The sequence below is a fragment of the Triticum dicoccoides genome, chromosome 5B, assembly GCF_002162155.2.
Source record: "Triticum dicoccoides isolate Atlit2015 ecotype Zavitan chromosome 5B, WEW_v2.0, whole genome shotgun sequence".
Lineage (NCBI taxonomy): Eukaryota > Viridiplantae > Streptophyta > Magnoliopsida > Poales > Poaceae > Triticum > Triticum dicoccoides.
The window spans coordinates 615,504,379-615,532,081 of NC_041389.1; the positions used below are offsets into that span (position 1 = coordinate 615,504,379).

The 27,703-nt window shown below is 45.4% G+C and overlaps 1 protein-coding gene and 1 long non-coding RNA gene across 3 annotated transcripts; both read left to right on the top strand.

Annotated features, from left to right (window-relative positions):
* Nucleotides 1–19,269: 19,269 nt before the first annotated feature.
* Nucleotides 19,270–21,102, top strand: LOC119306346. The gene is made up of 2 exons (XM_037582590.1): nt 19,270–19,338; nt 20,557–21,102. Exon 2 carries the CDS (start codon nt 20,557–20,559, stop codon nt 20,902–20,904), a length of 348 nt encoding a protein of 115 aa, XP_037438487.1. The 5' UTR covers nt 19,270–19,338; the 3' UTR covers nt 20,905–21,102.
* Nucleotides 21,103–21,243: 141 nt separating this feature from the next.
* LOC119306347 lies at nt 21,244–25,716 on the top strand. 2 transcript variants are annotated; one of them, XR_005148928.1, is made up of 3 exons: nt 21,244–21,348; nt 22,135–22,205; nt 25,347–25,716. It is a non-coding gene; the product is annotated as an uncharacterized LOC119306347 (long non-coding RNA). The 2 variants fall into 2 exon arrangements; XR_005148929.1 differs by lacking the exon at nt 25,347–25,716 and adding an exon at nt 23,075–23,197.
* Nucleotides 25,717–27,703: the final 1,987 nt, after the last annotated feature.

Sequence of the window (27,703 nt, forward strand, 5' to 3'; positions counted from 1 at the left end):
ATGCTGCGTAGGGAGTTCACGGATCCGAAGTATGCTCAGCTGGGCCGATTGTACGGTGCGGAGGATCCTTATCTGGACTTGGCAGCGAGTGCGGCGGACGCAGTCGTGCACTTCCGAAGCCAGAAGGATCACGAAATGGAAGAGCTTTTCTGGTCTCAGTTCCATAGTCCGGAGCGTCCACTTCCGTTGAGTGATCGGCTGGTTGAGTGGGCTGAGCTAAATAGATTGCCCGGACTTGCCATGACGGATGTGGTCGCTCATCTGTGGCCGGGAAGGCCCAAGCCGAAGAGCTATTTTGGCTTGTTGCAGCAATTCCTTGGGGCGGTGCCGCGTATTGGGGTGATGAAGCGGTCGGCGTGTATAGAAGGTGCACGAATGGCTCTCGCCCGTGGTAAGACATACTGGGCGGAGATGGATGCCACCTCTGTTGTATCCCGGGGTTCGGACAAAAGCCGATTCCCCACCGAGCACTATTTTGAGGAAGTCCTGCAGGGAGCTCCTTTAATAGAGTCGCAGTGCTCGACAAATGTTATGTTTGAATGACATGTATGATTTCTGAGATCATGTTTATAATGCAATAGCTTTTTATACGTGTGTGTTCAAGTATTGAACTATCTCCTGTGCGGCCGTATATGTATGTATAATCTGAAAGATGGCAGTCTTTGGCTTCAGTGCCCACGCACATGGTGCGGGCGTGTTTGCGAAAAGAAAAGTGATTTTTCACACTTAATCCAGCGTCTTGGTCCTTTTAAGGAGGTGATAGTGTAGCAAACTAGGCAACCGGACTATAATGCTTTATCACTTTCACTTAGCCGTAGGAGCTCGAATGTGGGGCTACTATATAGCCCCTGGCGGCACCGCTCTTCTCCGAACTCGGGACGCGTATGTGCCTGACCGGGAAGCGGTCCTTCGTCAAAGCGGAGGAATTCTAAACATTCCAATGGTCGATCGAGTGGTTGACCAGTCTCTCACTATATCATGATAGTCAATTTTCGGCTTTCTCTACTGAGGTGCTCGCCCGGCCGAACCGGGGCACAATCGTAGTAGTTCTCCTGGTGTCGCGTTAGCCGATGATACGGAACATAAGGCAGCAAAACATAGGAGCCGGGCAAACCCAATATTTGACCAAAGACATGATTCGGAGCTGATGCATATAAGGCCTAACTCGAGACGTTGAACACTCCCTGAGGTGTTCGGTCTTTATGATACCGGGCAGAACAATGCCCTAAGCCCCTAGTGTCCAGGTACAGGCGGGAACTTCTGACGCGGTCGATGCCAAAATGCCAGGCTCCTCCTCGGCTATGGTAGGAAACCGGGGGATTGTATCAACAAGAGACAGTAAGAAAGGTTTACGCAGGGTCTTAATCTGAAAAGAATCCTTGCAACAGGTCCCTGCTGCACGTCTGCGCATGTGTCTCCGTTGTGTCGTATCCTGGACGGGTGTAGCACGTGCTTCATCTATAAAAGAGAAGGACTTAGTTTCTAAGAAATATCGTGTGAAGGTTGTATTAAAATAAAGTATAATTTGGAAGATGAAGAAAGTTGAGCGTTATTGGCTCTCAAAATTTATACGCGCGGCCCCTTATAAAGGGGGTATGCGGCTGGGAAGCCCCTTGTTTATTTATGCCGGACTCGCCTAACCGTGTCCGGGGTCTGAATGACCTGTTTTTAGGGGCCCTGACCTACAAGGTCCGAGTGGCTGTCAAGGCAGCCCCACGCTCTCCGTGGTCGAGGAACACTCGGAGTTACTTTTTAATGAGATTATGCCGCGTGGATTGGCCATTGTAAGTATAAGAGACGTGTAATGTGGTATTGCGTTAAAGCAGGCGAAAGCTTTGCGTCCCAATAGTGCTCGAAGGCCACTGTAAAATGGGGCGATATGGAGAGTGAGCTTTTCGCGACGAAGGTTATCGGATGAACCGAACACAACCTCTAGTGGTACAGAGCTCGTATGATTGGCTTGAAGGCCTGGCGTCACTCCTTTGAAGGAAGTGCTGTTATGGCGAATTATGGTAGGGTCTATCCCCATTCTGCGGACGGTGTCCTGGTATGGCAGGTGTCGTGCTGTGCTTTCGTGTTATCACATGAAGTGAGTTCACTATTTTGACTTCTAATGGGAAAGTCTTCTGTTTTCCGGAGCGCTGCATTTGGGGTTCGTCACTTTCGCTTGGTGTATCGAGCCCCTTGTGTTCGGCGTTAAGTCGGCCGGACTGCTTGAAGACCCAACAATCTCTATGGGTATGGTTTGCAGGCTTTCCGGAGGTACCATGTATTTGACATAGCCTGTCCAGAATCTTGTTTAGGTTGGATAGCTCGTCACTGTTGTCCTTGAGGGGCAGTGTTTTGCTATTCGGCCGAGGGCTTTTGAATCCGGCATTGACCGCCGTACTGTTTGGGCCATTTTCCTTATTCCGGCGCTGATCTTTTCTGCATCGTGATTTCCCATTTCCATCCCTGACTTCGGATGTACTCGGGTCGCTGGTGCTGCATCTAGCCAGCCAGTTGTCTTCCCCCATGCAAAAGCGGGTCATGAGGCTTGTTAGTGTGGCCATTGTTCTTGGTTTTTCCTGGCCGAGGTGTCTGGCGAGCCATTCGTCTCGGACGTTGTGTTTAAAGGCTGCTAAGGCTTCAGCGTCCGGACAGTCGACTATTTGGTTCTTTTTAGTGAGGAACTTGTTCCAGAATTTGTGTGCTGACTCTCCGGGCTGTTGAGTTATGTGACTTAAATCGTCTGCATCCGGAGCGCGGACATAAGTCCCTTGAAAATTTGCTCGAAACGCATCTTCAAGCTCTTCCCAACTTCCAATGGTATTTTCTGGAAGGCTTTTAAGCCAATGCCGAGCTGGCCCTTTGAGCTTGAGGGGTAGGTATTTTATGGCATGAAGATCGTCTCCTCTGGCCATATGTATGTGTAGGATATAATCCTCAATCCAGACTCCGGGGTCTATTGTTCCGTCATATGCCTCTATGTTTACGGGTTTGAATCCCGCTGGAAATCCATGATCCGGTACCTCGTCGGTGAAACATAGTGGGTGTGCGGTGCTCCTGTATTTGGGTGTGTCGTTGTCTTCAAATGCTCGGCGGGTTATGTTGCTTCCTGGAGTCTTCTTTTTTGGCCCATAGATAGACCTAGCTGGGTCATCCTTTTTCCGAGGATCTTTAAGCTGATCGTGTGCCGGCATGTGTGTGGCGCCCCTTGTTGCTCTTGGCCTGTCATCTGGTCGTCTATCCAGCCAGGCGGCTTCTTTCTTTTTTGACTGTGGGGGCTCTAAGGCCTCCTCGTCAAATTCGGGCAACAGCTTGCGCTTCGGGTAGCTCTTTGTCTGGTGACTAGCATCATATTTATCTGCGGTGTTGAGTACTTTGCTCCATCTCATTCTGAGTGCGTCCTCTGCTGTTTTGAGCTTCCGCTTTTGCTTCTTCAAACTTCTTGCAGTGGCGACGAGCCTTTTATGAAGGTTCATATGCTCTGGTGATGTGAGATCATCTTCGTCGGGGATAGGTTGCTCGTCCAGTTCATCATGTTCGGATGGCTGCTTGGTGGCGTGTGCGTCGTCCACTGCTTCTCCCTGTTCTAGGGCCGGGTCCGTATGGGTGCCATTTTTATCGAGGCCGGTCTTCGGGGGGGGCTTGCGTCGCCGTTTTGGTTGTTTGTTGGGGGAGTTGTCCTTCGCCACGTCCGGTTTTTCCTCATTGTCGCTTCCTTTTGGTGTATCCACCATGTATACGTCGTGAGTTGGGGTGGCTTTCCAGTGCCCGTTAGGCGCTGGTTCTTGGTCCTCTCCGGCGTCGTCGTCCATACCGTCGATGTCTTCGGAGTCATAATCTAGCATGTCGGTTAGATCGTCGACAGTGGCTACCAAGTGGGTGGTGGGTGGGCTTTGAATTTCTTTGTTGTCCGCATCCCAACCGTCCTGGTCGCAGTCCGGCCAGGGCTCTCCTGATAACGAGAGATACTTTAGTGAACTCAAGATGTCGCCAAAAGGTGAGTGTTGAAAGATGTCCGCTGCGGTGAACTCCATGATCAGCGCCCAATCGGATTCGATCAGAGGGGGCGCGAGAGGTTCGAAGTCCGGCACCTCGGAGTCACGAGCTTCATGAGGGATAAGGTCAGTGTTTGGCTCTATCGCCGTAGAGGTTGCAGCCCCCGAGGCGGCATCTAACCATCCGTCCTCGATCTGTGCAGCCGGCTCTGAATTGAAGATCGGAGCGGGCTCAAGTGCGGCCTCCAGGGTACTATCCGGCCGCAGAGCTAAATCATGCTCGTCGTGACAGTACAGCATGCTCGGCTGTGGCTCGAATCCATCGAGGATCAAGTCCCCACGGATGTCAGCCGTGAAGTTCAAACTTCCAAATCTGACCTGACGGCCAGGGGCGTAACTTTCGATCTGCTCTAGATGGCCAAGCGAATTGGCCCGCAGTGCAAAGCCGCCGAATGCGAAGATCTGTCCGGGGAGGAAGGTCTCACCCTAGACTGCGTCGTTGATGATGATCGAAGAAGCCATCGAGCCTATCGGCGATGACACAGAGGAACTCTCAATGAAAGCACCAATGTCGGTGTCAAAACCGGCGGATCTCGGGTAGAGGGCCCGAACCTGGGTAAAACATCGTGTCCGTCGTCTCCTGTTACCATCCGCCTAGACGCACAGTTCGGGACCCCCTACCCGAGATCCGCCGGTTTTGACACCGACACTTATGGTTTTCCCCTTTTATATTCCCCACTAGTTAAATCACAGTAGACTAAATTTCAAAATTGGGTCAGTCGATTTTTCAGAGCTCGCCAGAGTTCGCCGGTGCGATCCAAGGGGCTCGGGTGGTTATGGGGCCTCGCCGAACGAAGAAAACTCGACGCGGGTGGGGGTGGGGGTGGCGGAGGAACACAGGCGGTGGGGGCCGGTGGTCCGGCCGGCGGCCCATGCGGTGTTCTGTATGGGAAGAATCAGAGACGAGGAAGAAGAAGGGTTAGGAGACGTAGGATCTTCATCCAACCGCCTGAAATGGTTGAGAGACAGCTGGGAGTTGCATTCTTAATGTGCTCTGGTTCATCATGTGTGGGCACTACGCAACCAACATTTTATTATCCAAAATCTGCTTGCTCTTCTTTACCATGTTCGATTGTGCTGGCCTGTACATGATCGATAGGCTTTCAATTACTAGCGGCAATACAACACCATATTTTCAAGCCAGTTTCACTTTCCCGATTTATATATCGTGGTTATGGTGTACCCCTGTTATGTACAATATGATCTGCCTAGTTGTTGTGTGCTCTTGTTATCATGGTTTGGCAATAAACTCTCTATACAGTATATTATGAACCTATCATCTGCCAGCTATCCTTACTTCTGGAGCCTATTTTTTTGTGTACTTGTGCCAGATTATATAGATGCACGCATGATATTACAGCACACATGAGCTCTCTCATCAGAATCCAGTGATAGCACATAAGTGTTTACAGGGGCGCCCCTATATTAGAATATCATCTGCATTACAAAGATAATCTCACAACTATTTATGTTTTCATGGTTCTCAAATATTATACGCAATTACAGTGAATATCAGAATCCGCACATCAGAAGAATATTGTGGAACACTGCAATGACTTACAAAATTGGTACCAAGGCATTGAGTGCCATTCTGGAAGCAATGAAACTCGTACGCTCCCCACCTGTTGATTCTTGTTCAGAATATCATCCTAATGACTATTCTAACCTCGAGGAGTCAAAGGCAGATGGCCTACCATGTTCACCCATCAAGGTGCCTGTTCTAATTTGGCAAGGTTTTATTGATTGCGCGTATCTTGCATATGTTGTCTTGCATTTCTTCTACTTTGTTGCACCACCATCTGCTTAGTTTACTCATCATATAACTCGAGATGCCATGCCCATCCATTATCAATACATATTCCATCTGTCGTCATACCATGTTTTTCCACTCAAATGCTGTTCTTGTGCATCAGACATCAAAAAGGAAGAGGGTGATTGCCGAACCTGAAGGAGCACCAGCAAAGTCATTGAAAAATGTGGTGGTGCCGGAGAAATCAGACATCGCCCCACTTATATTGGCTGTACAACCAGTGACACAAACATAGGACCGACTCCAGCAGACTGTACCCATACTTCACTAGCCACACCACTAGCCCCACCACACAGGACCTGCACTCCAACAAAAGGTATACCGATTTCATTTGCCATAGCACCAGCCGTACCACAGAAAAATCCCACTCCAGCAAAAAGTACAGCAAGTCCACCGGCCGAAGACCTATCCCAAATGCAGAGACGGGCAATTCCTGCAGATTGGAACCCCATTCCATTTATTCCCAATTTAAAAGACAATGCTTTCAATGTTGTTAGGGACTACGTGCATATATTCCCATCATGGGAAGATTATAGTGAAGACAAACACCATTTTCACATCTTCCTGTCCAACTTACGTGTAAGTGCTATTATTCATGGTTATTATTTTCCTGTTTTCTGCTGATCGAACACATCAATGATTTACATTAAATTGTTGTAACTAGGTGAGGGTCAATCTGGATAGTCATGACGAGCAAAGCTTGCTTGTGCTTTTCAAGGAAGCATTGCAGCAGTATCGGTGTTACCTGAGGAAATCACACTTTGATGGCAAGTCTATAAACGAATTTCCGGTGAAGTCTGTTGTGCTAAATTTAGAAGACATTGAATGGAAAAACCTTGTTATGCACTGGTCTCGTTCCCAGGATGAGGTACTGTCTATGAAATCACATGACAATTTGAACTTCTACTTTTCCGCATGTGCCTTACGGATCTTTTTTGCAGGAAATCAGCTTGAAGAAGAATTCCGGTTTGAAAAGAACGATAGGATATCGCAAATATGCTGCCCGCTGCTTTGCTCTTGTTAGTACATGTTGTCCTATATCACTATACTTGCATACATACCTGGTTCATTATGTGACAACAGTATGCATGATAGCTTGCTTATCAATTGTTCGCTCCAAATTATCTGATCTGTATGAATGGTTACATTAGTGTAGAATATATCCAATGCCAATGAATTTTTTTAGCTCTGCATTGTTCTTGTAAGTACATGCTATCCTTTATCAGTGTACTTATATTGACAGGTAGTTGTTCATGTACCATCACTCTGTAGCTTATTTTCCTTTGCCCTCCATTTTCTACACATCAGATCTATATTTACTCTTACCATAAGGTTGGTACTGAAGAAGTTTAGCTGTGTGTTGCTCTTGGCTGCCTTTTGCCTGTATCGCTGCACATACATTTATAGCTACTTGGTTATGTAGCATCACTCTTCATCTTATCTTAAATATTCGCCATTTTTTCGTATATTATCACATCTATATTTACTCTTAACAAAATGTAGAATAAAGGCAATGCTTATGAAGAAGATTCTGTGCTAAACTTCTTGAATTGCCCCCCCCCCCCATCAGCATGGACAAGGGCTTTATAGAGACTGTCTTCACCCGTAATGTAAGTTTGTCCTTCTCAAGCCTTCAAACTTTGTTATGTATATTTGGTTAGGCATGACTGCAACAGTTGTTTATTTTTGGTGTTTGCATCAAATTGCATGTTTAAAGTTTATTATGTAGTTCATAAACAAAAGTTTGTCCTTCTCAATTTAAGTTTTCAGTTGTACAACCAAGTTCCTTCTTCATACCATGTAAATTAAACTATTTAGAGCAAGCGATCTTCTATTGCACTGCGTGTATGCTTATGTTCTTCATCCGTAATCCAGTGGTGTGGTGAACCTACCCACTACAGCACAATGTCATATTCTGCAATGTCTTAACTATGAACAATTTCATATCATTCTAGTATTATTTAAACCATCTCTTTATTTGCCAATCTGAACTGGATAAATTGACAGCACACTAACAATTGATACTTATGAGTTCTTGATCTGTAATCCAGTGGTGTCGTGAAGCTGCCAACTCCTTCACAATGTCATTTCCTGCCATGTCTTGACCCGAACAATACCATATTGTGTTAATGCAATTTTAAACTGTGTCACTTTATTCGTCAGTAAGAAATGTGATGAATTGTCAGCACTGATACTTTTATGTGTGAAACCTATCATCTGTCTCCTTGTTTATCTTTCAGAGTGAGGAAGATATGTGTTGAACAAGTGCAGTCTCATCATCTTGCTCGGCTGCTTGCCCTGCAGCTCCCCAGCAGGGCTAACCTTTCTTGAACTCTATTGAAGTGCTGTCGGTTTTGTATATTATTTTGTCGGCGTGTTTATTTGCACTGGTGGCGATCTTTGATGCCCAGTGTAGGTAATCTGTTGTCTGCTTGTGCTTTATTATCATAGTGGCGAACTTTGATGCCCAGTGGATGTAATATGCCATAATTTCTTTATTGTATAGTCTAGGTTTTTTCTTATTCATGATGCTGCAGTTATTTTACTGTATATATGTCATGTCTTCGCAGTAAACCCGCCAAACCGTAAAATTATGGTACATAATCGGGCCGTCATGCAATCACGATGTATGATCCGCATCATGGGCCCCGTCAAACTGGCCCACTAGTAGATTCAGGCCTTTAATAGGCCGAGTAACCCCCGGCCCTCTTTTCGCAAGAAAACTCAATGGGCTTTTAGGAGGCTGAGAAGTAGGCTCGGCCTGCAACATGTCGAATAGCTCACGGGCCGGTGGCAGCCCGAAATGGACCCCGGCCCATGATTGTGCGAATCAATTCACGGGCTTTTAACAGGACAAAGTTGTCTCGGTCCTTTTTTGGCCCAATCAGATATCGGCTGCGAACAGGCCGGATGCAAAGCGGGCCGTAGTTAGGCCCAACTATATGACGGGCTTTTAACAGGCCGAAATTAATATAGGGCCGAAATGTTAAATGGGCCCTTAACAGGCCAAAACTAATATCAGGCCGAATTACTAAATGTACCGTTAGCAAGTGGGCCTAAAAGCATAGCGTCCAGTTAACGGGCCGAATCTGATATGGGCCATAATTGAGCCCAAAGCCTCTTAAAGGGCCGGACCTGATCTGGGTCGTGATTTGGCCTAGAAAGTGGGAGGCTTTTAACGGTCGGATCTTATATGGGCCATTACTAGGCCCGGAACATGGTAGGCCATTAATGGACCAGATCAATTATGGGCCGGCATTTGGCCCAAAACATGGCAGCCTGTTAATGGGCCGGCCTACTAGGGTCCTCAAAATCTTGTGGGCCTACAGCTGGGCCGGCCCATTAATGTCGGCGCAATCTCATGGCCTTTAGCTGGGTCGGCCCATTATGATCCGCAAGAATTTTGTGGGCCTTTACCTGGGTCGGCCCATTATGGCACACAAAAATCTTGTGGGCCTTTACCTGGGCCGGCCTATTATGGCCCGCGAAATCTTGTGGGCCTTTAGCTGGGCCAGCCCATTATAGTCCGCAAAATCTCGTGGGCCTTTAACTGGGCCGGCCCATTAAGGGCCGCAAAATCTTGTTGGCCTTTAGTTGGGCCGGCCCATTTAAACTTGTTGGGTCGTGCCACGTGTTAACGTATCATAGGCGCCTTCTGTCCAATGAGTGGATGACATCTGTTCCAACGATGAGCCGACACGTGTTTCCTCCAGCCAATGATGATTTTACACGTGGAAAATCCCCATTGGTCGGGGCTATTAACGGGTTGTCGGATCCAAAACCCGACCCGATAGCTTAACGGCGTTCCTTTATGGTGGATGCCACGTGTTGGTCACCCTTGATGAAAGCACTTCTGTGACGCGCGATTTATCGTCATGGAGACACTTTCGTGATGATAATTTTGGTAATGTCATGGAACACTTCTACGATAGCACAGGTATGACTATCTTGATTCTGTCATAAATTTGTCATGGATGTACATGCATGACAAAAAACGCGACCTACTGTGACAAACACGTATCATCACGAAAGTGTATTTTTTTGTAGTGCGCGTGATAAATGCTTCCGGTTAACGGTCTACGAGGGTACGTAGACACACTCTCGCCTCTCGTAGCTATGCATCTCCATGGATAGATCTTGCATGTGCGTAGATTTTTTTTGTTTTCCATGCAACGTTCCCCAACACTTCGGCCCACATGGGGGAATCCTCAGGGCTTGCAGTTCAGATCCATGCGGGGAAACATGTTTCTGGCAGAATTCGAAACTCAAAGAGACCATGATCAGATCTGGATAGGTTCCCATGGCATGCCAGCAGGAAACATAGTCATCCTTGCTGACTTTAAGGATTGAATGAGGGCGGATGAAGTGAATTTTGACCTACTCAATCTTTGGGCCAGGGTTCCAAATTTGCCCTACAATTTGAGAGATGATACACGGGGTAAGCTGATAGAAGAACAGATTGATAAAGCCATGACGTCGGTTCAGTTTGACCATGTTGGTGGCTACCTGTGAGCGAGGGTCTCTATTGACGTTAACAAGCCTCTCAGGAGGTGGATCTTGATCAATTCGGCTAAGAGAAAGAAGAAGGATCCTTATGACATCCAATATCAACAAGTACCTCACTTTTGTTTCTCCTGTAGTTGACTTGGACATAATGATATGTTTGCCCAACTCCTGGACCCCAAGATGAGAATGGTGATCTTCCATTCAGGGCAAAAGTTGAGGGTGCCAAATGAATAGAGGAATTTGGCCTCGGGTGATACACAAGCAAAGGAACAATTTTCTTCATCGAGTAGCAAGAGGGAATCCGAAAAATCTAGGAATGTTGGTGATGCTGCACAAGTGGACTGTCCTGTGAAATAGCGATCAAGCGCCAAGCGAAAGGGAACACCAAAGGAGGTGTATCGCCAGGTCGAGTGCCCCCTTCTCCCCACTAATGGAGAGTTAAACAAACACATGATGAGTTGGATGGGACTAATGGGGAAGAATGTGATACAGACCTTGTAAAGGGATGAGAACTTGAAAGAGATCCAAAAAAGAAGAAACCTACACATGAAAACTTGGAAACAGCTCCAGAGCAGCGCGACCCATCCTAATGAGTTGTGTTAGTTGGAATTTGTTGACGGTTTGGGAATCCCAAGGTATTTCGTAATCTTCGCAACATTGTGAAGTAAGAAGTCCCTACCCTTCATTTTATCATGGAAACAAAAATTAGGGCAAAGAGAGTTGAAAATCCTACAACGAACACTTGGATTTGCAAGATGGTTTGAGGTGGATAGTGTTGGTTTGAGTGGCAGCATTAGGCTATTTTGCTCCAAGGTAGAACTGAAAAACACAGTTCTGGATAGTTTTGATGTACTGGTGAGGAATAAGGACCAATATTCTTCGGAGTGGTAGTTCACGGGGTTGTACAAAGCTCCTCAAGATGAAGATAGACACCACAATTGGTGTTTTCTTCGCGCATTGCACGCTTGGCCTCATTATGCATTGCTATGTATGTGGGACTTCAATGAGACACTTTATGCTCCCGAGCACTTCAGTAACTCTGGTCGCCCCGAGTGGCAGATGAGAGTCTTTCGTGAAGTTTGAAATGAATGTTCCTTCCAGGATCTAGGTTGGATTGGTGTTGCATTTACTTTGGATATATAGCAAACAAGCAGGTAGCACAAATGTAAAATCTCAGACAGTTCGTGCCTTTGCCAATGAAGTATTCAAGCAACTGTTCGAGCATATACGGGTGAGACATGTTATTGCACTTGAATTGGGTCACTGTTTCTGTGTGAGACATGTTAGAGAATTTGAATTGGATTATTGTTCTGTCATTGCAACAATCAACCATCAGCCTCCTAATGTGTCCGGCTCAAGATGTGTGTTTCATTACGAAAATATTTGGCACCCACATGTGGATTATGACTGGTTAGTAACGGAAACTTAGCGGCAACTTTCTTTTTTATTTTTCATAAACCTCACATTACAACCTAGCATGCACTTTTTTCCTATTCAACTACTTTTGGTGTATATATACTGATGGACACTATTATGTTATTCCCATGACAACTATTATTGTATACTCACAAGAACTACCAGGTTACATTAGTTCTATGGATTCCGGCAAGTTATCTACTTTTTACATGTCACAACAACTGCCATGTCATTTTTTGTCATCAATTTATTTACAGTGTTTTGCAAATGGTTGCCACCCTATTATTCATGCTATTGCCAAGTAGTTTAACAAGCATTACCATCCTCTTATCACTTCTAGGAAATCCCTTATAAGAATATATTCATGCTATGAGCATGTGTCTTGTTACAACTTTCAAATTCAAAGAAACTGCCAGGTTATTCTTAAAAGGATGACAACTTTTCATACGTATTTTAGCTAGTTTCAAGTTAGGTGCAAATTCCAGCTTTTTAAAGATCTCGTAGTGATTGAGTTATACACTTTGGTTTGCAAAAGGTACCACTCTACTATTCATCCTATTGCCATGTAGTTTTGCAAAGATTTACTTCCCTACTATTCATGCTATTGCCATGTGTCTTGTTACAATTTTCAAATCTAGGGACATTTTCCAGGTTTATTCTTAAAAGGATGGCAACTTTTTCATATGTTTTTAGCTACTTTTAAGTCAGGTGCAAATCTCAGCTTTTTATAATATGCTAGTAATGAAGCTTGTTACATGGATATGGCAATTTGAAGGTGAGGGAATGTAGTAATTTTAATTTTTAGTTGGTATTTTCCCACCAATATTCGTGATACAGTAGTAGATCGGGCTTGTGAGAGCTAAATGAGCCTGGCCCATCTCGATCTCCTGCCCCAACTGAATCCGGTCGCACGTACCACACCTTTGAGCGAACGCATGAAAGGAAGGCCATTGATTGCTCGATTGACTATCTTTGGGGGCACATTAGCTTAGAGGCACCCCTAGATATTATGTTCAACCGTTAGTAGCATCCAAAAACAGAACCAATGATTGACGGTGCCTCGGTTGGACCGACATGTCATAGATTCAACAAGCTTGAGATAGATCCACGCATTTGTTGCCAAAAATCCAGTGAGTTCGAGTTCACTGGGAGGTAGAGGTGCCATTACTGCTAGGAAATGAGGGAACCGCCTCAGATCATACATCATAGTAGCTTATACAGTGAGGAGGTGCATGAGCTACTACCTTCGACTTAGATAGTCCACATCTCTTCAATACCCCTAGGTCAGGGAAATTATGACAATCCTTGGTTGGCCTCAAAATGATGCCGATGATGGTCAATTAAACTTGTTGTCTACAACGAGTCCTTGTACCCTACACCAAAGCTTAATCGGCGTGGTAGGGGTAGTAGCATTGTGTACGGTGGCAGACCCAGAAATAAAAAGGAGGGTGCACACACTCCAATTTTGTTCTATCTAAGCCCGCCAATTATTGTGTACAACATCGATGAAGGTGACTCAGGTGGGCGACAGTTAACAATCCACATGAAGGCGAGGGTGGTGACGGGCGGCGATCAACATGATGGTGGATGAGGATATACATGAGACGGGTGCGTGTTAGATACCTAAATATTTAAATATATCTATAATTCGTGCCTGGTGTGTAACATAGTTTTGTATTCTAAGAGCACCTTTCTACGACCGAACTTGCCAAATCTTCCCCCCTATATGTCCGCGGACAGCACCCGTCCACCCCTCATTGTTCGCATCAGCAGCCACCCCCTCATTTGTTTGCATCAGCAACCAACCCCTCATGTCCCAACAGTCAAATCCATAAAATCCCAAGCAACATAGATCAACGCAACCTAGCTAAATTTAACACATGACATATCATCAGACATAACAAGTTCAAAAAATATAGGCCAACTAGCTACGATTTATGACTAATACGACTAAAATGTAGATAGTAGGCATTGGTGTTCACCACTTCTTCAATGGGACCTTTCCCCTGGCTTAGTTGTGATCTTCAAGAAGAACAGCAAGCAAGTTGCTGCTCAAGAGAAGAAACCCAAGTCTGGACCTAAGCCTGAAACTGAGTGCTTCTACTGCAAGCAGACTGGACACTGGAAGCGGAACTGCCCCAAGTATTTGGCGGATAAGAAGGATGGCAAGGTGAACAAAGGTATATGTGATATACATGTTATTGATGTGTACCTTACTAGAGCTCGCAGTAGCACCTGGGTATTTGATACTGGTTCTGTTGCTAACATTTGCAACTCGAAACAGGGACTACGGAATAAGCGAGCACTGGCCAAGGATGAGGTGACGATGCGCGTGGGAAACGGTTCCAAAGTCGATGTGATCGCGGTCGGCACGCTACCTCTACATCTACCTTCGGAATTAGTTTTAGACCTGAATAATTGTTATTTGGTGCCAGCGTTGAGCATGAACATTATATCTGGATCTTGTTTGATGCGAGACGGTTATTCATTTAAATCAGAGAATAATGATTGTTCTATTTATATGAGTAATATCTTTTATTGTCATGCACCCTTGAAGAGTGTTCTATTTTTGTTGAATCTCAATAGTAGTGATACACATATTCATGATGTCGAAGCCAAAATATGCAGAGTTAATAATGATAGTGCAACTTATTTGTGGCACTGCCGTTTAGGTCATATCGGTATAAAGCGCATGAAGAAACTCCATACTCATGAAATTTTGGAATCACTTGATTATGAATCACTTGGTACTTGCGAACCTTGCCTCATGGGCAAGATGACTAAAACACCATTCTCCGGTACTATGGAGAGAGCAACAGATTTGTTGGAAATCATACATACAGATGTATGCGGTCCGATGAATGTTGGAGCTCGTGGCGGATATCGTTATTTTCTCACCTTCACAGATGATTTAAGCAGATATGGGTATATCTACTTAATGAAACACAAGTCTGAAACATTTGAAAAGTTCAAAGAATTTCAGAGTGAAGTGGAAAATCATCGTAACAAGAAAATAAAATTCCTACGATCTGATCGTGGAGGAGAATATTTGAGTTACGAGTTTGGTTTACATATGAAACAATGCGGAATAGTTTCGCAGCTCACGCCACCCGGAACACCACAACGAAATGGTGTGTCCGAACGTCGTAATCGTACTTTACTAGATATGGTGCGATCTATGATGTCTCTTACTGATTTATCGCTATCGTTCTGGGGTTATGCTTTAGAGACGGACGCATTCACGTTAAATAGGGCACCATCAAAATCCGTTGAGACGACGCCTTATGAACTGTTGTTTGGCAAGAAACCAAAGTTGTCGTTTCTTAAAGTTTGGGGCTGCGATGCTTATGTGAAGAAACTTCAACCAGATAAGCTCGAACCTAAATCGGAGAAATGTGTCTTCGTAGGATACCCAAAAGAAACAGTTGGGTATACCTTCTATCACAGATCCGAAGGCAAGACATTCGTTGCTAAGAATGGATCCTTTCTAGAGAAGGAGTTTCTCTCGAAAGAAGTGAGTGGGAGGAAAGTAGAACTTGATGAGGTAACTGTACCTGCTCCCTTATTGGAAAGTAGTTCATCACATGAATCGCTTCCTGTGACACCTACACCAATTAGTGAGGAAGCTAATGATATTGATCATGAAACTTCAGATCAAGTTTCTACTGAACTTCGAAGGTCTATCAGAGTAAGATCCACACCAGAGTGGTACGGTAATCCTATTCTGGAAGTCATGTTACTTGACCATGACGAACCTACGAACTATGAGGAAGCGATGATGAGCCCAGATTCCGCAAAATGGCTAGAGGCCATGAAATCTGAGATGGGATCCATGTATGAGAACAAAGTATGGACTTTGGTTGACTTGCCCAATGATCGGCAGGCCATTGAGAACAAATGGATCTTTAGGAAGAAGACTGACGCTGATGGTAATGTAACTGTCTATAAAGCTTGACTTGTCGCAAAAGGTTTTCGACAAGTTCAAGGGATTGACTACGATGAGACTTTCTCACCCGTAGCGATTCTTAAGTCTGTCCGAATCATGTTAGCCATTGCTGCATTTCATGATTATGAAATCTGGCAAATGGATGTCAAAACTGCATTCTTGAATGGATTTCTGGAAGAAGAGTTGTATATGATGCAGCCAGAAGGTTTTGTTGATCCAAAAGGTGCTAACAAAGTATGCAAGCTCCAGCGATCCATTTATGGACTGGTGCAAGCATCTCGGAGTTGGAATAAACACTTTGATAGTGTGATCAAAGCATATGGTTTTATACAGATTTTTGGAGAAGCCTGTATTGACAAGAAAGTGAGTGGGAGCTCTGTAGCATTTCTGATATTATATGTAGATGACATATTATTAATTGGAAATGATATAGAATTTCTGGATAGCATAAAGGGATACTTGAATAAAAGTTTTTCAATGAAAGATCTAGGTGAAGCTGCTTACATATTGGGCATCAAGATCTATAGAGATAGATCAAGACGCTTAATAGGACTTTCACAAAGCACATACCTTGATAAAATTTTGAAAATGTTCAAAATGGATCAGGCAAAGAAAGGATTCTTGCCCGTGCTTCAAGGTGTGAAGTTGAGTCAAACTCAATGCCCGACCACAGCAGAAGATAGAGAGAAAATGAAAGATGTTCCCTATGCTTCAGCCATAGGCTCTATCATGTATCAATGCTGTGTACCAGACCTGACGTATGCTTAGCAATAAGTTTGGCAGGGAGGTACCAAAGTAATCCAGGAGTGGATCACTGGACAGCGGTCAAGAACATCCTGAAATACCTGAAAAGGACTAAGGATATGTTTCTCGTATATGGAGGTGACAAAGAGCTAGTCGTAAATGGTTACGTCGATGCAAGCTTTGACACTGATCTGGACGATTCTAAATCGCAAACCGGATACATGTTTTTATTAAACGGTGGAGCTGTAAGTTGGTGCAGTTCTAAACAAAGCGTCGTGGCGGGATCTACATGTGAAGCTGAGTACATAGCTGCTTCGGAAGCAGCAAATGAAGGAGTCTAGATGAAGGAGTTCATTACCGATCTAGGTGTCATACCTAGTGCATCGGGACCAATGAAGATCTTCTGTGACAATACTGGTGCAATTGCTTTGGCAAAGGAATCCAGATTTCACAAGAGGACCAAGCACATCAAGAGACGCTTCAATCCCATCTGGGACCAAGTCCAAGTGGGAGACATAGAAATTTGCAAGATACATACGGATCTGAATGTTGCAGACCCATTGACTAAGCCTCTCTCACGAGCAAAACATGATCAGCACCAAGACTCCATGGGTGTTAGAATCATTACTATGTAATCTAGATTATTGACTCTAGTGCAAGTGGGAGACTGAAGGAAATATGCCCTAGAGGCAATAATAAAGTTATTATTTATTTCCTCATATCATGATAAATGTTTATTATTCATGCTAGAATTGTATTAACCGGAAACATGATACATGTGTGAATACATAGACAAACATATAGTCACTAGTATGCCTCTACTTGACTAGCTCATTAATCAAAGATGGTTATGTTTCCTAACCATAGACATGTGTTGTCATTTGATTAATGGGATCACATCATTAGGAGAATGATGTGATTGACATGACCCATTCCGTTAGCCTAGCACTTGATCATTTAGTATATTGCTATTGCTTTCTTCATGACTTATACATGTTCCTGTAACTATGAGATTATGCAACTCCCGTTTACCGGAGGAACACTTTGGGTACTACCAAACGTCACAACGTAACTGGGTGATTATAAAGGAGTACTACAGGTGTCTCCGAAGGTACATGTTGAGTTGGCGTATTTCGAGATTAGGTTTTGTCACTCCGATTGTCGGAGAGGTATCTCTGGGCCCTCTCGGTAATGCACATCACTATAAGCCTTGCAAGCAATGTGACCAATGAGTTGGTTACGGGATGATGCATTACGTAACGAGTAAAGAGACTTGCCGGTAACAAGATTGAACTAGGTATTGGATACCGACGATCAAATCTCGGGCAAGTAACATACCGTTGACAAAGGGAACAATGTATGTTGTTATGCGGTTTGACCGATAAAGATCTTCGTAGAATATGTAGGAACCAATATGGGCATCCAGGTTCCGCTATTGGTTATTGACCGAGAATAGTTCTAGGTCATGTCTACATAGTTCTCGAACCCGTAGGGTCCGCACGCTTAACGTTACGATGACAGTTTTATTATGAGTTTATAAGTTTTGATGTACCGAAGTTTGTTTGGAGTCCCGGATGTGATCACGGACATGACGAGGAGTCTCGAAATGGTCGAGACATAAAGATTGATATATTGGACGACTATATTCGGACACCGGAAGTGTTCCGGACGTTGTCGAAGAAAACCGGAGTGCCGGAGGGTTACCGGAACCCCCGGGGAGAGATAATGGGCCACATGGGCCTTGGTGGAAAGAGAGAGGGGCGGCCAGGGTGGGCCGCGCGCCCCCTCTCCCTCTGGTCCGAATTGGACTAGGAGGGGGGGGCGGCGCCCCCCTCTTTCCTTCCCCCCTCTTCCCCTTCCTTCCCCCTCCTAGTAGGAGTAGGAAAAGGGGAGTCCTACTCCTACTAGGAGGAGGACTCCTCCTCCTTGGCGCGCCCACAAGGGCCGGCCGGCCTCCCCCCTCCCTCCTTTACATACGGGGGCAGGGGGGCACCCCAGGACACACAAGTTGATCTATGGATCGTTCCTTAGCCGTGTGCGGTGCCCCCCTCCACCATATTCCACCTCGGTCATATCGTCGCGGAGTTTAGGCGAAGCCCTGCGCCGGTAGAACATCATCATCGTCACCACGCCGTCGTGCTGACGGAACTCATCCCCGAAGCTTTGCTGGATCGGAGCCCGGGGATCGTCATCGAGCTGAACGTGTGCTGAACTCGGAGGTGCCGTACGTTCGGTGCTTGGATCGGTCGGATCGTGAAGACGTACGACTACATCAACCGCGTTGTCATAACGCTTCCGCTTACGGTCTACGAGGGTACGTGGACAACACTCTCCCCTCTCGTTGCTATGTCATCACCATGATCTTGCGTGTACGTAGGAATTTTTTTAAAATTACTACGTTCCCCAACACAAAGATCCTATGAAAATCCTTTGAATCAAAGAGGCCCTTAGGAGTAATTGGGGTGTCCGGTTGTAGATGCTCTAACATATACCTCAGACGTAGCGGTAGCAACACAAGCGGAAAATAACCCAAAGAACTGTCCGATCGAAAGATGTCGGCTTTACGAGGATAAATAAAACCATGTGCAATGATAAAGAAAATTTGAATTTTGAAAAGACATAGACAAGACAACATTTCTATCATGTTTGGACCGTACGAACCTATCATCAACAGGAAAATATCTGAAAAGACCACGCGGGTTGGTAAAGCAAACCCTAGGAGGGCAGGTAGGGTTGAACAGTGGTAAGCTTGCCCCTTTATAAATGGAAAGGGGGCTCTTGGTCCTCGGCACTCACACCCCATCTGCGTTGTCCGCTCAACACCAGCGCCTGCGCTCTTCCCTTCCGACGGTTCTCCCACCTTCCTCAACGAGGTCGCCCACTGTTCCTGCTCTGGTGATTCCTTTTCGATACAACAATGGCTGCGTGTTTCTTTGCTTGGGCCTAAACGGGGCTAGTAAATCTTGCGTTTCTCTTCTCGTGCTCTTGTTTTTTTGTGCACCGGTGGCGCGTTGTTGTGTTCTTGTTTCACGATCTCGTGGCTTGGCTTGGAAAAGGGCGGAGTTTTTTTTTTTGTTCCTCCTCTGTTTTTCGATCGCCAACTCGCGCTCTTTTTAGTTGGGGCCCGGGTTCAGACGCGAGAGATGATGTTGTTGATGCTGTCGATGGGTGCCGCCCCACCGTGAAGATCGGTGCGTTCGCCGGTTTACTCTCGATCGGCCGTCTTATTTTCTGCCCCCGTTTCCTTTGGTGGAGTATCGGGCTCAAGGAAAAAACCAATCTTTTTTCGCTGTACATACATGAAAAAGACCGCATCTTTGGTACTAGTATGTTGTGTTGGTGGGCCTTTGCTTTGGATCTTGACGACAGAGATGGGTTTTTTTCTTGACGACAGAGAGGCGACAGATCTCGTTTTGTTCTTGCCCGGCCGATCCATCGGGAACAAGTTTTCCTTGCCGGGCCGATTTGCTTGGATGCATGGTTGCCTGCCGTTCTTTCCCTTTTGATTTTTCGTTGAAAAAGAAGAGTTTGACGAGCCGAGAAATCAATCAATCGCTCTTGACTGCGCGCGTGGCCGCCAACTTTTCCCGTGGTTTCTTGGCTTCGGCCAAGAAGAATTTTTTTTTCCTTTTCCCTGCTGCGTTTTTTCTTCCGTATCTGTTTCTTCGCCAGCTTCCGCTCTTTTTTCCCCTAAAAAAAATTCCGCTCTTTTTTTTATTTGCGTTTTACGCGAGATATAATGATATGCTGTTCCACGCAAACAGCGGTTGGGGTCGGCCCGTTGGCGGCATTACTCTCGAATCGGTTATTGTCTTGGGCAGGCCCGATCGAGAGCCCAGCGAGTTTCCTTTTTTTCGGGTCCCAAATCTTGTTTCTTTCTTCTCTCTTTCCTGATGTATTTTATTTGTGGCCGATGCTTCTTTTGTTCCTTGGGCTTCCTTTCCTTTGAAAGGAAAAAAAAAAGAAATCTTCATATATATTGTCGACAGAAAGTGGCTCCCGTTTACCATTGATTTGATCTTTTTTATTCACTTCCGAGAGTGTTGTGTTATTTTCTCACGCTAATTGTTGGCGGATGTGGTGTAACGCAGATGCTGGGAGCCGCGGGGAAGGCCGCCGTGGAGGCGGCGCAGGTCGTGGGCAAGAGTGCGACCGGGGCCGCAGGCAAGGCCCTGGGCAAGGCAGGCGACTTTGCCAAGGCGCACCCGGAGGAGGTCTACCAGGCCGCCAAGAAGGCCAAAGAGGTGGTGATGGGCAGCAGCCATGGTGGTGGGGAGCCGGCTGTCAGCGCCAGGCTGTCAGTCACGCGCTGGCCTGCGGCCGAGCCGGCGGCGGCGCCTGACGGCTGGGGCCTGCTGCAGTGGGCTGTCGTGGGCGTGGGACTCGCCGCCGCCGTCACTGCCGGGGTGGTGGCGTACCGCCGCTGGAAGGGCCTCTGAGCCATTCTGCTCCGATCTCCGAGGGCAAGGATGGAACCGTCAGTAGCACTCGTAGTATTATCTTATCTTAGTAGTAGTATCATCCGTCCGTCTCAAGTATCGAGGCCGAACTTGTGTTATGAGTCTTTGATTTACCTTACCAATTTGTCGCTCTTGTATCGAGAAACTCATTATCTTTTTATGGTCTGCCGAAATGGAATGAGACGATCTTTTGTTTGGTTGCAAAAATTTTTTTGTCGCTTCTACAGTATTTGTCTCAGAAACCCGGCCCCTACCTCTCTCTGCTCAAGTGCTCATCTTTCTGACTTTCTCTCTCTCCCCGCGCCGCCCCGAGAAAATCGTCTCCCTCGGGTGAGGAGGAGGCGGCGAGGGTTTGGGCCTCCTGGTCCGACCTCGACGGCGCCGACGAGCTCGCGCCCAAGATTCCTTTCCTCAACGGCGCAGGTGAGCTTCTTCCTGCCCACTCCCTCTCCTTCTCTCTCTCTCTCTTGTTATTTTCTAGTGGATCTGCTTGGGGAGAGAGAGATAGAGGGGACTGTGTCTCGTTGATTCTTTTGATGAATTCCAAGGGAGAGAGGTCTGCATGCCATTTCTTGTTTAGCCGATGACTTCGCCCACTTCCTCCAAGTTTTTCTCTTTTTTTGAGAGAGAAGTTTTTCTTTTATTAAGCACAGTTCAGTTGTACTATTGTCAAGTATCTTAGTTTCTTGACATCTTGCCATTTTGTAAACAAGTTCTCGATCGGCTTTTGGTAGTAAATTTTGCTACTTTGTTTTGTGAGGTCGTAAATTTTGTGCTCAGCCAAGCAACAAGGCACAAGGTGGTTATATCCATACTGTCATTGTGCTTGTGCAGAAAAAAAAGGAAGTCCGTACGTGTAGGGAATCATTGATATGTAAGGATTTCTAAACTTATCTGCTCTATGTTTGCTAGCTCAGTGCACATTTTGGAGAACGTGGATACAAGAGACTGTAGCTGACTTTTCTTTGGGTGAGACTAAATGAGATGCATTCTGAAAAATGTGTGTGAACTGCAGTCAGATTTTTGGAGTGTGCATAATGAGCTCATGCTCCATATAGTACTTGCTTACCAGCCTAAACTTCTCCATTTAGCCTCGCGCATTAGTCATTTGGAGCGTGATAAATTCTTCCATTATCTTCGAGTTCTTTAATTTGTACTGATTACTTATCCAAGGTTCACTAACTGTTCTTTGATGTTCATGCGTTCCAGCTGCAACGGGTACAAAAAGGGTCATGCATGGGTGAGCTAGACAAACAACGTGGATCCCTATTTCTGTTGAGGTACTAAATTCCTGAATCAAGAAAACTCAGTTACCTAAACAGTTGGTTCTTCTGTTCTGTTCCGTGTGCGCGTGATAACACACTACAATGTTACAGTACGTGCTATATTTTAAAAGTAAAATTTTGAACTGCATGTTCTGTGACAATGATGTGATGCTTCCAAGCAAAGTGGCCAGTTAATTAGAATGTAGTGCCCTGTTGTTCCTTATCCTGTTTTGAAAATGTTTGGATGCTTTTTTCGTGCTTAATTACTTGCTGGAAAGTACGTAAGTAACATGTTTGCTAGGTTGTTCCTTTCCACTGTTTTGGACATGTTCGGATGCTTGTGATCTTTTTTGATAGATTTGGGACTAGCTAGAAACCAAGAAAAGTACAGGAGATTGGTGTTGTTACAGGCTGAAAGGCAAACTTTTTTATCCTTTAGATTACAATTTGTACCTTCAGTTAATTGCAGGAACATGTTTTAATTTTTTTAGGGCTTGAATATCAGTTAGAGGCAAATGTGTTTAGGACTTGCATTTCTGCTAGTGTCCAGTCCTAGAAAAAAAATTCCTATCAGGGCGTATTATTTTCTTATACATCCTTTATTTTTTTTGTTATGCATACTTTGCCTTTTTAAGTCATTAAAAGGCGTTCTTGATAAGCCTAAGGGCATTGTGTAGGGTGTAACATACCATCCCTGTGAGTGACTACTAATAATGTGAAATGCTTATTACTGTTTGTATGATGCTATTTATTTGTCTGTGCTATCCTTTATTTCCTTTTTGTCTTTATTTAAGAAGTTCCTTTCCCACTTCCTATCGTGTCTGTCTACATTAGGCATACATGCCACAGATCCTACTGATGTTTTCTTGCCGTTTCGATTTTAGAATGTGTTGGGTGGCTCATGCTGCTGTGTGTTCTTTATTTGCTATCGGATCTAAGGATAATAGGGGCTCTACCTCACATATGACACACCATCTCAGGTGATAATGCCTCTAAAGAGGAAGGAGATCATGTGTGCCAAAAATTATTCAGTTGAGGTAGGCACATCATACTAATTTGCGAATTATGGTCAGCATTTCTCTGAATTGCTAAGGTCCCTAAACTATCCTGCTTTTTCATTCAATATGCAAACGCCAGTAGGTCAAGACAGTTAACATATCCTTAAAGGAATTAGACACTTTTCTAGGGAAAAGTGTCCGGTATAAGAAATACTTTTAATACAGCAGTGGGGAAAATGCTTCTGAATGTTTCTGGTCATATTTCAAGAAAACAAATTCCTGCTAGATTTTGCAATTCATCCTATGTTCATCTGATTTAGCTTGGACCCCAGAGCTGTATTGTTTGGGGGTAGTTTGTGCACAGAACAATGCAGCAGGCCGAACTGTCAGCACAGCTAGCCCAAAAAAAAAACTGTTTTATCAGTAACCATGTGATTTCATAGATAAAGGAACAGTACAAAGTACAAACACCAAGAGGGACCGAACCCTGGTTGTGTTTGCATTTGTCCAGACAGGTCGATCGTTCGGTGGCTGTGTGGTGGCCTGTTGTGCTTCGGTCCCTCTGTTCGGTCACTGTCGACTCCTTTGGAGTTTTTTCGCGCTTTGCTGTTCTATGTGTTCATAGGCTAGGGTTTTCTACTGCCGTTGTCCTCCCTGGCTGCTGCTCTTTCACGGTCGTTCCTTGCACCTTGGCAACGTTCTAGGCTTTCGGGTGTTGCCTGGTGAGGGGTTTGCAACTGTATGCAGTTTTGCGTGCGGGTTTGGCCACCGGTAGTGGTAGTGGATGGTGTGGGTTTCAATTTCCTCGCCTTCTATTCTTCGGTCTGTGCTGCCCACGCGTGCGTGAAACATTCTTGGTGAGTGGTTTTCGGTTACCTGTGCTTTGTTTTAAGTGTAATTTTTCTCCTGATTTCAGACCGGTACGATATGTGTGCATTTGGGTGGCCAGATTAGGGTTTGTGTAACTGATTTTGCGGTGCTATGGTCGTCGGCTGGTGATGTTGTGTGTTGGCTGTGAGAGTGTGGTTGTTGCTCCTTATTTGTTTGGGTGAGGTGTTGGAGGCATGAAGCATCCTGAATTTCTTCGTCCACTCATTATGGTCATGAAGTATAGTAACCAGAGAAGCCACAATACTTCAATCAGGCACAGCACCCCGTTGACCCTTTGGCCTGAACATCAAAAACCACTATTCGATGATCTAGCTCATTTTTTGTATCATACATATAAAGCCACCTAAAATCGTATGGGAAGTCGTGGCTATAGCTGGGCACACCGTTGCATAAAGTATGCATCCATATTCCATAGTGGGTGTTGTTGGTTTGCCCATATTAATTGCACTTGATTAGGTTTTCTTCTTCTTTTCCTTAGAAAGGCTGTGGCATAGAAAGTGTCTTTGCGAGCTTCATCAATGTTGCTGTGCTAAAACACACACAAAATTGGCCATCAAAGCAGTGATGATGGTGATAGCATCACATGGAATTTCCAGAATATAATCTCGTCACATAGAAATGTCTCGCATGAGCTGCATTTCCGTCCATCTGTTTTTCATTTTGATTTAGCTGCATTTTCTTCCTCTTATTTCTTTTTACCTCCAATGTTCTATTCCACACTGTTGGAGAAGAGACATGTGAATCATTGACCTCAAAGATTGCTAAGCTACAGGGTCTAGGAATGATATTAAATTTCAAAAAAGACATGTATTGTAGAGTAGCTTAGTTCATTAACTTCTCTAGGATAAATTTTGATATCTCAAAAGATATCTTTGTCAGTTTATACACTATATGCTGACGTTGCAAGAAAAGAAAAATACTGTGTTCTCTAAGAGCTTTCGCTCGACCTAGCTCTTTACGCACATTTAGGCAGTTTAAACAATTGCTATTGGCCTGTTGGAGCTCAAATAACATCTGAGGTGATGTGTGTCCTATTTGAACTGCCTAAGGGCTATGACTGGAATGGCTAGACACCTGAACGTTATCAATGCCTTTTCCCCTTGTACTTCATGCCATTTACATAATAATTAATATTAGTCTGCAAGTAATACCACTTTGATGATATATCTTCTTTTCCTGTATGGATGTCCAGTCATTGCCCCTAACAATCTGTATTTACTCCGCAAGAGTAGCACCTAATATCTTCTTTTCATGTATGGGCTTGCAGGTCACCAACCAATTCTTAAGTTTTGAACCATGGGAAGGCCTTCATGCATGAGCTGCTGTAAGTAGATGACGACTTTTGTTGAAAAGCTTGGTTCATGTAGAGCTCGTAGTTAGCTCTGTAGGCCATACCCTTTTGTTGGTGATCTTAGCTCATGGACCTGGAAAAGGCCTCAGAATAGGCTATGTGAGCAAGCCATGTATGCATGCCCTGATATATGAACTTGTTGCTTTGGACGTTTTTGTGTGAGAGTGCATGCATGTATGCCTCCTGCTATTTATAACATTCTTTGAATTTTACTACTGTACTTTGTAGCAGAACATTCAGTAACCAGCTGTATCTGTAACAATTGGCCAAGACAAGACTATATATACGTCCTACTCCCTACCCATTTGGACCTGTCCCAACTGAAAATGGGCCGGCGCTTGATAGGATCCACCCAAAACATTTGATAGTTGGAGCCAACGGCACCCATGCATGTGGTGTGGCGGTAGCAACAGCAAGCCTGCAACGGTAGACGTGCGTTTTGTACTCGTTCAGTCGTGTTCCTGCCTTCCTCTTCTGCTGGATGGTCGTCGGTGCAACTCCGTGGACAGTCCTCCTGTCCTGCCAATATCCGTGGTTTGAAGGCATCTTCAACATTGACCTACAAATTTGCTTCGGCATCCGTCCACGGGTTGGGCTGGTCCGTGGACACAGATATGAGAGCTGGTCATTCAACATTGCCCGCATATAATTGAAACCGCATTTCAACAGATCGGACGTACGTGATTCACACAATCACAAATCCGACGGAATTCATCAAAGTTTGGATATAAAATAGCATAAATCATTCATATATAACACGCAAATAAGTCAACAATAGTTTAAATTCAACAAGATTAACCGGATGATCAACAAGTTTTTCATGAACGGATCATGTCGCCCACACATATTCTCGCTTTAGCTTCATCCAACAATATGTGTGTGTGCCTAAATGGCGGTCCCTTCGTTCTGTTGTACATCACGGTAGCACGTACGAGCTACACAATGTGTAGAGCAACATGTAGTGAATGAATGATTCAATCGACAAGTTGAGCAACAAAAAACAAAACTTATCATCCCCTTTCGCTGCCGCGCGTAATGGTCACCTTGCCTCCAGCCGAGCAACCGTGTCACAGAACTTGGTGACGATGGTCTAGATGGCGTACCATCAATACGATAACGACCTCATATTTCGGTGTTGGATGATGTGCATGTCCTAGGACGCAATGTGTTTTCATGCGTGAAACAAATCATGCACGCCCTGCCAGAAGAGCCCCCTTCTATGCATGCCTACGAAATCTGCAGATACGGCCAACCACCCATCGTCGGACAACAACTCATTTTCCAAGCTCGAGTACCCCGCCATCCTCCATACTCTAAAAAACGGCATGACGTTCAAAAATTAGCTCAATGGCATTTGACTGAACACCTGCCGGGCATGGTGTCTGTCATGGGTGTCGTTGACGGGGGAGGAGGAGTGTACCTTGCTACGGACGGGTCCTGGGTGAAAGGCGCCGTCGTAAAACGCAAGCAGGCACGTCGGTGCTGGTTGCGGAGGTCCGACAATGCCTGCGTGGTGGCCGGAGAGATACAACGGCGGCACAGAAGAAGGCCGGGGATGCAAAGCAAAAGGAAGAAGGGACGGATTGGAAGAAAATGTCGACCGGGAGGGGTGATTGAGTGGGCCGGAGGTGTCGGAGTGCTACATGGTTGTTGTCTTGACTCCCGCAAAGCCCCCGACTTAGCTTCGAATTTGTAGAAAAAAGTGTGTCCGGATCACTCGGCAAACCAATACAGAATCACGTTGGATGTCAAAACACGTCCAGACCACGCGATACAATGGTATGCGGACGGTTTGAGGGTCGCGCTGGAGATGCCCTCAGCTTTGCCCCCCGGACGCCTCCCTGCCTGCTGCCACCCCCATCCAGATCCGGGAGCGACCCCGCGCTTGCTCGCGACTCCACCTCGGGGTGTCCCACCGTTCGTCATGGGCCCCGCTACTCCGACCACCGTCAGGGCAGCGCATTGTAAGCTCAAACCTTCTATCTGCTTTCCAGGAATCCTTTCTAACGGACCATTGTTGCCGCAATCATTGTAAAATAAAGTTTAATTATGCACGTACAAGTCTTTTTTTTTAAAGCTTTGCCTCATCCATTAAATAAGAGAGAATAGAGTTTGTTACAAGCCACCGAAATACACGACATAGGGATTACTCGCGCGCAATAAAAGACCCTAATTTCTTAGCTCCGGCGATGACCCAAAGGTTTGCCTCGGTGGAGATGGATGAAAGCAAGATTGGCGGTGGGGCACGTACAAGTCTCTGTTTAGCACATTTG

What these genes read in the sequence shown, in the direction of transcription:
- LOC119306346 (XM_037582590.1), top strand. Translation starts at nt 20,557, where the DNA reads ATGCTGGGAGCCGCGGGGAAGGCCGCCGTGGAGGCGGCGCAGGTCGTG.